The sequence below is a fragment of the Hyla sarda genome, chromosome 1, assembly GCF_029499605.1.
Source record: "Hyla sarda isolate aHylSar1 chromosome 1, aHylSar1.hap1, whole genome shotgun sequence".
NCBI classification, from domain to species: domain Eukaryota; kingdom Metazoa; phylum Chordata; class Amphibia; order Anura; family Hylidae; genus Hyla; species Hyla sarda.
This window is the reverse complement of record NC_079189.1, coordinates 548,266,792-548,279,826: the sequence shown is the minus strand read 5'-3', so window position 1 is coordinate 548,279,826 and position 13,035 is coordinate 548,266,792. Positions and strand designations below refer to the sequence as shown.

At 41.1% G+C, this 13,035-nt stretch overlaps 1 protein-coding gene across 3 annotated transcripts in view; it reads right to left on the bottom strand.

The window, feature by feature from the left end:
- Positions 1–5,686: 5,686 nt before the first annotated feature.
- Positions 5,687–13,035, bottom strand: part of MTX3 (metaxin 3) — a 40,057-nt gene continuing 32,708 nt past the window's right edge. The window contains exons 8-9 of one of the 3 annotated variants that reach the window (XM_056541594.1): positions 12,749–12,837; positions 5,688–8,053 (exon numbers count right to left, since the gene is read on the bottom strand). In XM_056541594.1, coding sequence (XP_056397569.1) covers positions 7,949–8,053; positions 12,749–12,837 — 194 coding nt within the window. In that variant the 3' untranslated portion in view covers positions 5,688–7,948. Of the gene's footprint in view, positions 8,054–12,748; positions 12,838–13,035 lie in introns of all 3 variants that reach the window. The other 2 variants (XM_056541593.1, XM_056541595.1) reach the window with 2 other exon arrangements.

The following is a 13,035-nucleotide window of genomic DNA, read 5'->3' as shown; positions in this document are numbered from 1 at the left end:
CCAAGTTATCCTTAATTTCCTTGCAAATATGATCATTCATAGTTAGATAAATGCTATGAAATGCAACAAGCGCACCGGTCCAGATATACCAGGCAAAATCATTGTAAATGAAAGCTTTACAGCATATCTGCACAGTTACGCACAGTTTATTGGGCAAAAATCAGTTTTAAAGGGGGTACTACCGTGCTGACATCTTATCCCCTATCTAAATTATTGGGGATAAGTTGCCTGATCGCACAGGGTCCTGCTTCTGGGGACCCCTGCGATCTCGCACGTAGCACCCCGCTCTCATCAGGCCCCGGAGCAAACATCCGCTCCGGGTCTGATGACGGGGTCAGTGATCGTGACGTCACAGCTCCGCCCCGTGTGACGTCACGCTCCGCCCCCTCAATGAAAGTCTATGGCAGGGGGCGAGACAGGTGTCTCGCCCCCTGCCATAGACTTACATTGAGGGGGCGGAGCGAGACGTCACATGGGGCGGAGCCGTGACATCACGATACTCCGGCCCCGTGATCGTCAGTCATCAGACCCAGAACAATGTTCGCTCCACGGCCCGATGAGAGCGGGGTGCTGCGTGCGAGATCGTGGGGGTCCCTAGCGGCAGGACCCCGCACGATCAGGCAACTTATCCCCTATCCATTAGATAGGGGAGACGTTGTCAGCACGGTAGTACCCCTTTAAATTGCAAAAAAAATAATTTTTTTACTGTTGAATTGGCCCCCAACACAGAGGAAGGTGCAGATCTTTCCATTATAGTTTTTCTCTGTATTGGTTTCACTCTGTGATTTGGAAATAAATAGTGACAAAAACAATGACCATAATGGGGGACATTTATAAAAGCTTGCTTATGTATGTCTTTTTTAAGTTGTTTTATTTTGCTTAATGTTTTTCTTACGTGCAACAAATTTATAACAAGTCACGTGGCCTTTTTAAATTTTTCTCACGTACGCTAATCAGCTTTTTTCCTCAGTTCTGTTTTCCATTTTGAGATTTTGCTCGTGTATGTAAAATCTGTAAGCCAGGGTTGAGCTGGAGTAAGTAAATGGCATTTTTTGATGGTGTGGGACTTTTTTTGCGACAGTCGCATGTTATAAATCTCTGACCACTGCAATTCCGTTTTCAAAACTAGCTCACATAAGCCAAACTGAAAAAACTTGTTCTTCTCACTCTGCAGGCATAAAGTCGCATAAAAAATTGCGCAGTCGAACAGGAGACATTTGAGAGACAATTATAAGCAAAATAAAAGGGAGTAAATCCTTTTATAAATCTCCCCCATAGTGACCAAAATACTGTGTGGGAACCCAGCTTTACTCTGGATCAACACAGGTAAAGTTCTAAGCTTAGACTTACTGATGCTCACATTAAGCGAGCGCTGATCTCGTAGATTGGCGTTTGTGTACAGAACCTATTACAAAGCTCAAGCATCTGGCAGGGAGTTCACGTACATAGCCGTTTGCTGCCATCACTTTACAGCCATATGTTCTCTTTTACATAGGGAGATATACGGCTAATGAGTGTTTTTTTTTTTTTTTTTTTTTTTTTTTTTGATGGGTCAAAACCACCAGCCAAGCTGACAAACCAGTGTTTGCTCGCTGGTAGGCTGATCACTGGCCCTACAACACAGGGCAATGTCAGGCCGATAATCTCCCTGTGTAATAGGGCACGCACGCAGTAAATAGTTGCAATAATGGTAATAAGTCTCACCCTGTGAACACAGCCTAACAAACCAGTTGTACATTTCCAATCTCATCAATGAATAAAATGTATTCTTAATACATGAAAAATATATATAAATAATAACAAAAATAATGATAATGTAATTTTTTTTATTTAGTCTTTAATTATTACCTAAAACATACATAAATAGTAAATTTTGAATAAAATGTATTCTTAATACATGAAAAATATATATAAATAATAACAAAAATAATGATAATGTAATTTTTTTTATTTAGTCTTTAATTATTACCTAAAACATACATAAATAGTAAATTTCCTGGCAGTCAATAAAAAGATTATGAATGCATGCTAGGGAACACCCCCTGGACACTTGAGACTCATTTGCATAGTAAAAAAAAAAAAATTCTATAGAGGACTTTGAAATAAAGAAGGTACGGCCAAAATCTTGATGAGAAACCAAATTCTAGCCATGTACTTATTTACACCCTTTCTTTCCTGCTGACAGGTCTGCTTTAAAAATGAGTACCCAGTCAGGAATAAGTAGCTGATCACGGGGGGTCCGGTCGCTGGGGCCCCCCCGTGATCACTGGGACGGGACCCCGGCCCTCTCAGTGAGGAGCACGTGTCATCTACCAGTAGATGGCACGCGCTCCATTCATTCCAATGGGAGCACCGATGATGCCCGAGAGCTGTACTGCTGGGTCCCATCCCAAACCCCCCGCGATCAGCTACTTATCCCCTTTCCTGTGGATAGGAGATAAGTTATTTTTCGCATTTGCAACATTTTAGAAGGAGTATTCCAACTCACAATAATTTATCCAATACCCAAAGGACAAGGGATCAGAACACGGCCTCGGGTCATCGTTAAGAATAGAGCATCAAGTTGCACATGCGTGCCGCCACTTCATTCATAGTCTATGGAGCTGCTGCAGAGAGCCGGGTACAGTGCTTGCCTCTCTTCAGCAGCTCCAACAGAGATAGGGGATAAATCAGTTTTAACATGAATATCCCTTTTAACATACACCAGGTCACATGCAGCATACAATACAAAAAACTAGGGATGTCCCGATACCGATAATAGTATCATTATCGGGGCCGATACTCGGCATTTGCATGGTATCGGGGGCTCGTTTAATGTCCCCGATACCTGGTGCTGTGCGGCGCTGTCCCGTTCTCCGCTGACCCGTTCTCCCGATCGCAAACATTGCGTCCTATGGAGGAGCATGTGACACACACGTCACTCCTCCTTCCCTGCGCCCAGCGTAACGCTACGGAGGAAGCAGAGTGACGTGTATGTCACATGCTCCTCCGTGGGACGCAATGATGCGATCGGGAGAACGGGACAGCGGAGCGACAACACCCGAGGACAGCCGCAGGTGAGTGCTGTCTATAAGGGGAGCTGCTGTCTATAAGGGGGGGGCTGCTGTCTATAAAGGGGGGGAGCTGCTGTCTACAAGGGGGGGCTGCTACTAATGTCTGCAACTATCTATACTACCTACAAGTGGATATTCCCTACTATTAAAGACGATCTTACAGCAGAGTCACCTGCACTAACTTCAATTTATAGGTAGATCGGTCAGGTGACCCGGTTTCTACCGCTGCTCACCATGTGAATGTCAGCCCAATCGCTCCGGAGACATCGGTTTTGCCGCCAATGCAAATTCCCTGTTCTGTCCAATGGAGAAGAGAGAAATCTTGGCTCATACTACAGTAGCCGCCTCCATTGTACACAACAAGGACCCACATATCATACGGTAAAAAGCGCCAGAAACCGGGTCACCCTGCTGTCAGATTCCCTTTAAAATAAAAGTACTCGTACTTGGTATCGGCGAGTACCAGAATTAAAGTATCGGTACTCGTACTCGTTCTTAAAAAAAAAATGATATCGGGAAATCCCTACAAAAACATTTTAAAAACAATCGTTCTCTATAAATTTACACATGTGGGGGACCAAATTGAGAATTTAGTGCAGGTTTACTACATTTTTTTAAATTTTTTTGCATTTAAAGCAAAAAGAAAAAAAAAACTGTAAGCACAAAAACAGCTTAGGCTAGGTTGTCATTGTCATTGTGCTCCCATTCGTTCTGGGTCCATTCAGTTTTTTGTTTAGTGCCGAACGGACCCAGAACAGCGCGATGCACAACTGACACCACCAGACATGCACAATTTTTTTTTCTCCCGCTAAACTCCTGTAGTTCCAACGGACTAGCCAATGGAGCTCCATATTCAAGAACACAACGACAATGTGAACGAGCCCTATTGGATTTTTGTCCCTAGTACACAAACAGCTGACAATTTCAAATATATAGTACAGTGAAATGTCTTCATCCCCCTTTGAGAAGACCACCCCCTTACCCTACAGTGAATGGTCTTCATCCCTCCTAGAGAAGACCACCCCCTTACCCAGACCAGATTTTATGCAACAGATTTTCAGTCTACTATACATTATGCATGGTGGCCATTATCTTTGAGATCATCACACCCATAGCATCTTAAACTGTGAGGTGGGTCTCAGCAGTGAGGTGTCCCCTTGCCACAACAATCTCTGGTTTAGTAACGATATTGACATATTTTGTACTGATATTAACATGATCCAGAATTCAAATTACATTTTTATTTATTTTTTGCATTTCCTTTGTTTTTTCTGGTGAGACTGCGATCTGTTGGGTTAGGCTTCAGTAGAAAAAAGTTGAGAACCCCTACCATGGAACAATGCTTTCTAATGCAATATTAGGTGGTCATCTCAACAAGCTGTCACTGTATATGGGAAGTATAGGTAGGTATAAACATACTTACTGCTAAGACAATCATACATTACAAAATATAGTGTGGCTACAGAAGGCATTATATATTAAATGGAAGAGTGTATTTTCTTTTGGAAGCGCTGCGGAATCTGTAGGCGCTATATAAATAAATAAATACATTTGTCAGATATTATTAATGTAGACCTTATATGAGTACTGTGGTGTAGGACAATTTATCACCTATCCAAAGTATAATAGGGGATAAGTGTCTGATCGTTTGGGGTCTGGCTGCTGTTGGAAGTATGTAACCTAAAAGGGTTATTCTAAGATTCACAGGGTAGGTGGTAACTGATTGTGGATGATCTGATTGCTGGGATTCCTTTGTTCCCTCTATAAATGCATGAACACCCTTGACCTTCGCTCTACTCACTCACTACGGGACTGCTGAAAATAGCCAAAAAAGTGTTGTACTTGTATTATTGACAGTCCCCTGCTGCTGCTGCATTTGTTTGAAGGACATGGGAGCCCATTTACATGATCGATTGGGGCACCAATGATTGAACTCATGAATTAGAGACTTTGTGATAGGTAACCCCTTTACAGGCCATAGCTTATCAAGGCAACAACCCCTTTCCATTTGCCCTATTTGGGAATAAAGACATCAGTGGCAGTCAAAGTAGTGCTGAAGGCTTTCATGCATGATGAGAGTTGTAGTTTTACAAGAGCAGGAAAGCCCCAGGTTAGGAAACCCTGTGTAGACTGCAGTTCACATTAGTTTGTAGCCTGTGAATGGCTTGAAAAGTATGTCCTATGTAAATTAATTAGCTAAGATAAAGAATTCTAACATTCTAATAACATTACATAGTTACATAGTTAGTACGGTTGAAAAAAGACATACGTCCATCAAGTTCAACCAGGGAATTGAAGGGTAGGGGTGTGGCGCGATATTGGGGAAGGGATGGGATTTTATATTTCTTCATAAGCATTAATGTTATTCTAACAATTATTTCAGATTTTATACATTTTTCTAAATATCCTGTAAAGCAACTCCAAGACAAAAAAAATCCACTATCACAATATATCCATGTCATAAATATAATCTGTGCATCAGTTAAAAAAAAAAAAAAAAGGAACAATATAGCCATGACATCTGAAAGGTTCCACACAAGAAAACCTATTCAAGAATAAATACCAATATACGGCAAAATAGTATATATATATATATATATATATATATATATATATAAAATAAAAATAATAATAATATATTTATATATGTGTGTGTGTTTCCCCTGAACAATCATTCTGTAAAATATGCATATATTGTAGCCAAATAGGAGGCTTATAATGGACAATAATATAACACTAGACTCATGCATAATACTCTTATTAGAAGAATAAAGTATGACATAAAACTTAGATTTAATACTGTATAGAGTAAGACATTCAGCTATATCATATATAGGTATTCAAGAAATACTTACTAAACTGTCTCATTACAAAATCTTGTAATTTTTACAGGGAATGCCATAGAAAATCTAGATTATGAAAAAATAATTGTGCCATTGGCTTATAGGTGCCATTCATTCCTGAAATCTGTATTTCTATTTACACCTAGGGACAGAATATAATGTAAAACAGCATCATTCTAATAATGGGTTATAAAAATAATAAGGGACATACTGTGGGGCCATCTGGGCCCCACAGTATGTCCCCTACGTAGGTAATGTAATGATATAAAGATAAGTAATGGTTTAGGTAATGTAATGATATAAAGATAAGTAATGGTTTACAATGCATTTTGCAGTGTCCACTTGCCGAATGTATTGAAAAACCCCAGCTGATACAAAAATGTATCCATAGGTCCCCATTCACTGACATAAGAGCTTTGGCTACACAGGTCCCTCAAATTACAATAAAAATTGGTTCCAGGAAGACCATTGTATGTTAAAAACACTATGTTGAGACCATAACACCAAAATGTAATCCAAAAATAGGAAAAAGTGAGGATTAAAGAAAAACAAGTCCTTACATATAAAAGTAAGAAAGGTCTGGTGGGAGCTGTAAATCACTGTCTATGTAGAGGACAGGAGCTTCTTCAGGGTCCTGTACAGTACACGCAATGTCCAAAAAATTTAAAATGGAGCCGCCCTTACCCGGTGTCCAAAGGAGCAGCTAACCCTGACACATGTAAAGAGTACAGAACCTGTAGTACCTCCCTGTACTGTAGGGGGCGCTACCAGACAGACAGTCAGTGCATGCACTTCAGTAATACAGGGGTTTTACCAGTGAAATGCCCATTCTGATTGGTCAGTTTTTTCAGCCATTCACGCATTTCACAGATCTGAACTGTCCGTAGCATTGTATGGTGAGTATAATAGACAGGCTGGAAGCTGTAGTTTCGCAACAGCTCTAGACACCCTGGTTTTGAAACACTGAGCTAGTATCAGGCCCTGAATGTGACAGAGCGTAAAGCAGAAGAGAACCATAGGACAGCCAAAATGATGAGGCGTCTCATCTGCCACCTTAATGTTTTTTTTTCCGGGTCTGAATTGAGACCAGATTAATTATACAATCAGGGATCTTATTCATTTTGGGGCCTGGTCTGGATTTATTTGGTGGTTTAAGGGTGTAAATTATTCAAACGGAATGTTTTTTGGGTTTTAGGCAATTGTGCTTAGTCTTCTGTCAAATAGAAGAAAAACATATGCTTACATTCAACGCTCACCTGCTGCCACCATTCTGAAGAGTCTGCATGGAGAGTTTCCCGCTCTGCCAACATATGCCTGAGCCAGGACACTGCTGCGGCCACTGGTTGGCCCAAGTGATACATTCCGCCTGCCAACTCCCCCCAATCCAGAAGTGCTGCACAGCAGGACAAGACTAATTGAGAACAACAGCGGCAGTTGAGCAAGGAGGGTAAGTATACTACAATTAACTATAACATTTTCCCACAGGAATACCACTTTAATATTGGGGTCTAGTCTGGTTAATTTAGGGGTCAGTTTGAGAGTCTGGTTCATTTACAGATCTAGTTCCGGGAGTGAATTAATGTAGGGGTCTGGTCTGGGGGCTGTTTCTAATATTTATACAACTGAAACCTGTAATGATGTGGATTACATTTCTATACATCATTCTATAACTGGATAACTTAAAAGGAAGAAACTAATAATATTTTAATAATAAGTAAAATGTTTTTTTACTTTAAGACTCTTTATCAAATATTTAAAGCAGATATAGGCAGCTTGTGACTGTCCGGCTAGAAAAGACCTCTAGAACACAACAGTTGTCTACAGATGACCAGGAATAGCGATAAGACGCTTTGCTAGTGTTTCCAAAGTAAAATACATTATAATGGTACAAACAGGATTCCATGATCAGTTTATTGCACTTCAAATATGTTCCCTTATAAATATTTGGAAAAGCCTCATCTTTGACACCATCTCCACAAGCATCCGGCAGAACTGGTTTTACGCTGAATTTCTGACTGTAGAGACTGGTGAGTGGTAGCGGCTAGTGATCATTCATGGAGAGAGGTGCTGGCTGGGCTGTTCAGCAGAAGATGAGGGTTGTAGTGTTTTCATGGTCTTAGGACGGTTCTGAGGGCTGCGTCGGAGGTTATCATCCATCTGCAACAAAAAGGGTTGAACCTTAAAAACGGTTTCTGACTCCGGAAAATCAAGGAAATAAAATGTAGCACAAAGGTAATCAGCTCACCCCTCAGTGGTCTCCTCTGTGACACCGATGGGGCTAGGCAGCGCCCTAAGGACAGCTTAAAGAAAACCAGTTCACCCACACTAAACCTAATACACTGACCGATGCGCGGTCTCTGACTAAAATACATACCTTCAGTCTGGCATCCATTCAGAAGATCCGCTACTATCTTCACTGAATTGCACGCTGGAGGCGGGTCCGCTGGTTGAATTTGAATATTCATGGTTGATGATCACGTGAGCTTGTACCTACTGAGCGCTTACGTGACCAGCGACCATGAATATTCAAATTCAGTCGACGGGCCTGCCTCCAGTGCCCAACTCAGCGAAGATAGAAGCGGATCTTCAGAGGGATCGGGTGCCGGACTGAAGGTTTGTATATGAGTCCGAGACCCCGCATCGCTCTCCTGTTCACCCACACTATAACCCGGTGTATAAGTTTAGTGCGGGTGAACAATGACCGTCCAGTGCAGGACGGGTGCAGGACGGGTGCAGTATGATGTTCAGAATTACTGATTAAAAAAGTCATAGACACAGGTAGTGTGAACATAGTCATGCCAATGCCTAGCGCTTTAAGGGGTATTCCCATCTCAGCTTGTTATCCCCTATGCATAGGGAATACATACTGATAAGTGGGGGTCCAACTGTTAAAACCCCCACCATTACTGAGAACAAAACTGGTCCCGGAATTTATGTAGCGCACTGTGCTTGCACAGCCACAGCTTCATTCTTTCTCTATGGGGCCACTGAATGTTTCTGAGTGATCAGACATTATTCAGCGGTCAGACCCTCACCGATCAGCTTGTTATCCTCTATCCAATGTATAAGGAAAAACAAGCAGGGGTGGGAATACCGCTTTAAAGAGGTTTACCCATCTTTGGAAAAAATGGCTTTCTGACGCCTTCTGGCCTGTTTTGTGGCTGCTGGAGATGGTTGAGGAAGCTTAAAAACAGCTACCTCAACCTGTCAGCTATCTAAAGGGATATGTGCAGCTCCTATTACCATTAAGGGCACATTCACATGCTCGGAACTAGCAGACGGTTTTGTGCTGTGGGAAATCCATTGCCAGTTACCTCACCATTCACTCACGCCCGAGCACAGTCCCCAATTGTGGCATATTTGCAGATTTCCAGTGGATCCGTTGAAAAGAATGGTAGCGTAACTCACAGTGGGAAACTTGCTGCTAGTTATGAGTATGTGAATGCACCCATAAGCAGTTATCCAGGAATAGAAAAACAGAGCTAATTTCTTCCAAAAACAGCACCACCCCGTCCTCAGGTTGTGTGTGGTATTTTATTTCAGCTCTTTTCACTTCAATAGAACAGAGCTGCAAAGCCACATACAACCTGCTGACATATGCGATTCAGTTTCTACTGCCGGATAATCCTTTACTAGGAGTCCTGCAAGCTCGCCGTTTACATAACTCCGTTTACGGTCGACGGAAGTTACACAAATTTGGTAACGGCTGACTGAGCTGTGTTTGTCTTCCCACTATCCCCACTATCTCCAAACAAACAAAAAAAAGAGAAAACTTTAATTCTTCTTAAAACTTGAAAAATATAGGCGTGAGTTTAGTTAGTTAAAGTGGAAGGCCAAAACTGTTTTTGTAGTTTGTAGTCACATAGACACACGGTTTATGAATACCCTCCTTACAATGACATCAGCCAAGTCGCACATAAGTAATACAGAGCTTATTTTTTATTTAATTCTTTTTTTTTTTAGGCGACCGAAGAAAAAAAAAAAAAAAGGTCTTGTTTTTCTACTGTTGGAAAATATGACTGGTCTCAAGGCAAAATAAAAGGAAGGAGGAATGCTGGAGATATAAAGCTAGCTTTGTCTGCGCACGTCAAGGGGGAGTCAATCATATCAACAAAGGGTTCACCTGCCTGGACCTTTTTGATTGGGTGGCGGTGGAGAGTCCATTTTACCATCTACCTTATTCCCAGAAATATGAAGCTATTTTCCAGATGACCACTCCGAGGGGATTGTGACTCGGGTACAATAGCATTAACAGATGTGAACTATCCAGCTCTCCATAAACATTATTCTTGAGGGTTCATCTTACTATACCTTGTTTTCGCAAGATAGTTTTCACTAGGGGTCAAGATTTTTAGCACTTAAGGTTAAAGGACAAAAACCATTAGTAATACAAGTTAGAGGGATGTCGCCTCCTGTGAAGTTACTAAACATTCTATGCAGCTGTTACTAAGTTGTATCTTTACTTTCCTTATATACAGCGGGTGAAATAAGTATTGAACACGTCACCATTTTTCCCACTTAATACTGATTCTTAAAAACAACAGTAAATCCTAAGTACCTCCTCCCAGGTCTTTTTGAAGCCCTCCACAAGTGATCATTGGCTCATGGACAACTTTTCTTATTATTCTTTCCACTTGCGAGAGGCACCTGGTCGGGGCACAATTACGGTGAAATTATTGTCTTTTGACTTCCATATTACAGCCCCAACAGTGCTCACTGGTGCATTCAGAAGCTTAGAAATGTGCCTGTAACCAGCACCATTAATAGGTCTTGGAACAATTAGGTTGTTTTTCTTGAGACAGCTCTTTGCCCATCTTTTACCCATCTCAAGATGTGTCTTGTGTGACACCATGGCAATGAGACCTTTTTGTATTAACCCCTTAAGGACTCAGCCCATTTTGGCCTTAAGGACTCAGACAATTTAATTTTTACGTTTTCATTTTTTCCTCCTCGCCTTCTAAAAATCATAACTCTTTTATATTTTCATCCACAGACTAGTAGGAGGGCTTTTTTTTTGCGCGAACAGTTGTCCTTTGTAATGACATCACTCATTATATCATAAAATGTATGGCGCAACCAAAAAACACTATTTTTGTGGGGAAATTAAAACGAAAAACGCAATTTTGCTAATTTTGGAAGGTTTTGTTTTCACGCCGTACAATTTCTGGTAAAAATGACATGTGTTCTTTATTCTGAGGGTCAATACGATTAAAATGATACCCATTATTATATACTTTTATATTATTGTTGTGCTTAAAAAAAATCACAAACTATTTAACCAAATTAGTACGTTTATAATCCCTTTATTTTGATGAGCTATAACTTTTTTATTTTTCCGTATAAGCGGCGGTATGGGGGCTCATTTTTGCGCCATGATCTGTACTTTTTTTTGATACCACATTTGCATCTAAAAAACTTTTAATACATTTTTTATAATTTTTTTTTTAATAAAATGTATTAAAAAAGTAGGAATTTTGGACTTTTCAAATTTTTTTTCGTTCACGCCGTTCACCGTACGGGATCATTTTAATAGTTCGGACATTTACGCACGCGGCGATACCAAATATGTCTATAAAAAATGTTTTTTACACTTTTTGGGGGTAAAATAGGAAAAAACTGACATTTTACTTTTTTATTGGGGGAGGGGATTTTTCACTTTTTTTTTACTTTTACTTTTACATTTTTTTACATTTTTTTTTACACTTGAATAGTCCCCATAGGGGACTATTCATAGCAATACCATGATTGCTAATACTGATCTGTTCTATGTATAGGACATAGAACAGATCAGTATTATCGGTCATCTCCTGCTCTGGTCTGCTCGATCACAGACCAGAGCAGGAGACGCCGGGAGCTGCACGGAGGAAGGAGAGGGGACCTCCGTGCGGCGTTATGAATGATCGGATCCCCGCAGCAGCGCTGCGGGCGATCCGATCGTTCATTTTAATCGCGAACTGCCGCAGATGCCGGGATCTGTATTGATCCCGGCACCTGAGGGGTTAATGGCGGACGCCTGCGAGATCGCGGGCGTCGGCCATTGCCGGCGGGTCCCTGGCTGCGATCAGCAGCCGGGATCAGCCGCGCATGACACGGGCATCGCTCCGATGCCCGCGGTTATGCTTAGGACGTAAATGTACGTCCTGGTGCGTTAAGTACCACCTCACCAGGACGTACATTTACGTCCTGCGTCCTTAAGGGGTTAATTTGCACTGACAAGGGCTGGATTGCTTTTTAATTACTGATAGATTTCAGCTGTTGTCTTGGCTTTCCAGGCCTTTTTGCTCCTCCTTTTCTTCATGTGTTTGTTATTTTTTTTTCCTGTATCATTTAACATTACACAACTTAATTTCTGAGCTTATTTGTTTTGACTTCTGAGTGATTACTTTGGTTGTCTCCAACATCTGGTAAAAAAAACAAAAAAGTAATGTCAATAGCACCTTTGGAAATATATTTAGTGAGAAAAATGGTGATGTGTTCAATACTTATTTCACCCGCTGTATGCCCCTATAGCTCATACAGGGGTTATTTGTTCTCAATTGAAAATATGGCTCTGTTATGTAACAATACAGAATCAGGGGATGCATCCCTAGGTTATTCAGAATAATGTAAATATATAAATTATAGTAAACGCCACCTGACGTAGGAAGAGTTTTTGCTGAAAAGCATTTAGATATAAGAAGGTATAGAGCAGTGCTTCCCAACCAGGGTGCCTCCAGCTGTTGCAAAACTACAACTCCCAGCATGCCCGGACAGCCTTCGGCTGTCCGGGCATGCTGGTAGTTGTAGTTTTGCAACAGCTGGAGGCACCCTGGTTGGGAAACACTTGTACAGAGAGAAGAAATAAGTCATGACCTTTTCTATTAGGTTGGCCTCCTTATTTACAAGCTGTGTGAGCTTCTGCAGGTTTGCATCTATTGCGTCCTGGCCAGCAGGAGAGGCTCCTACACAGAGCAAGGAGAAACAGGGGTGAAAAACACATGACAGACAGGATTAGTACGGACAATAAAAGCAGCAGATATACTGTAGAAGACAACATTGAACAAAACTAAAGCATTATCTAAAAGAAAGAAAGAAAATGTACAGATGATGTTAATATAGAAATGTGAGTTTTTAATCACTTAAACCACTTAAAGTTTATG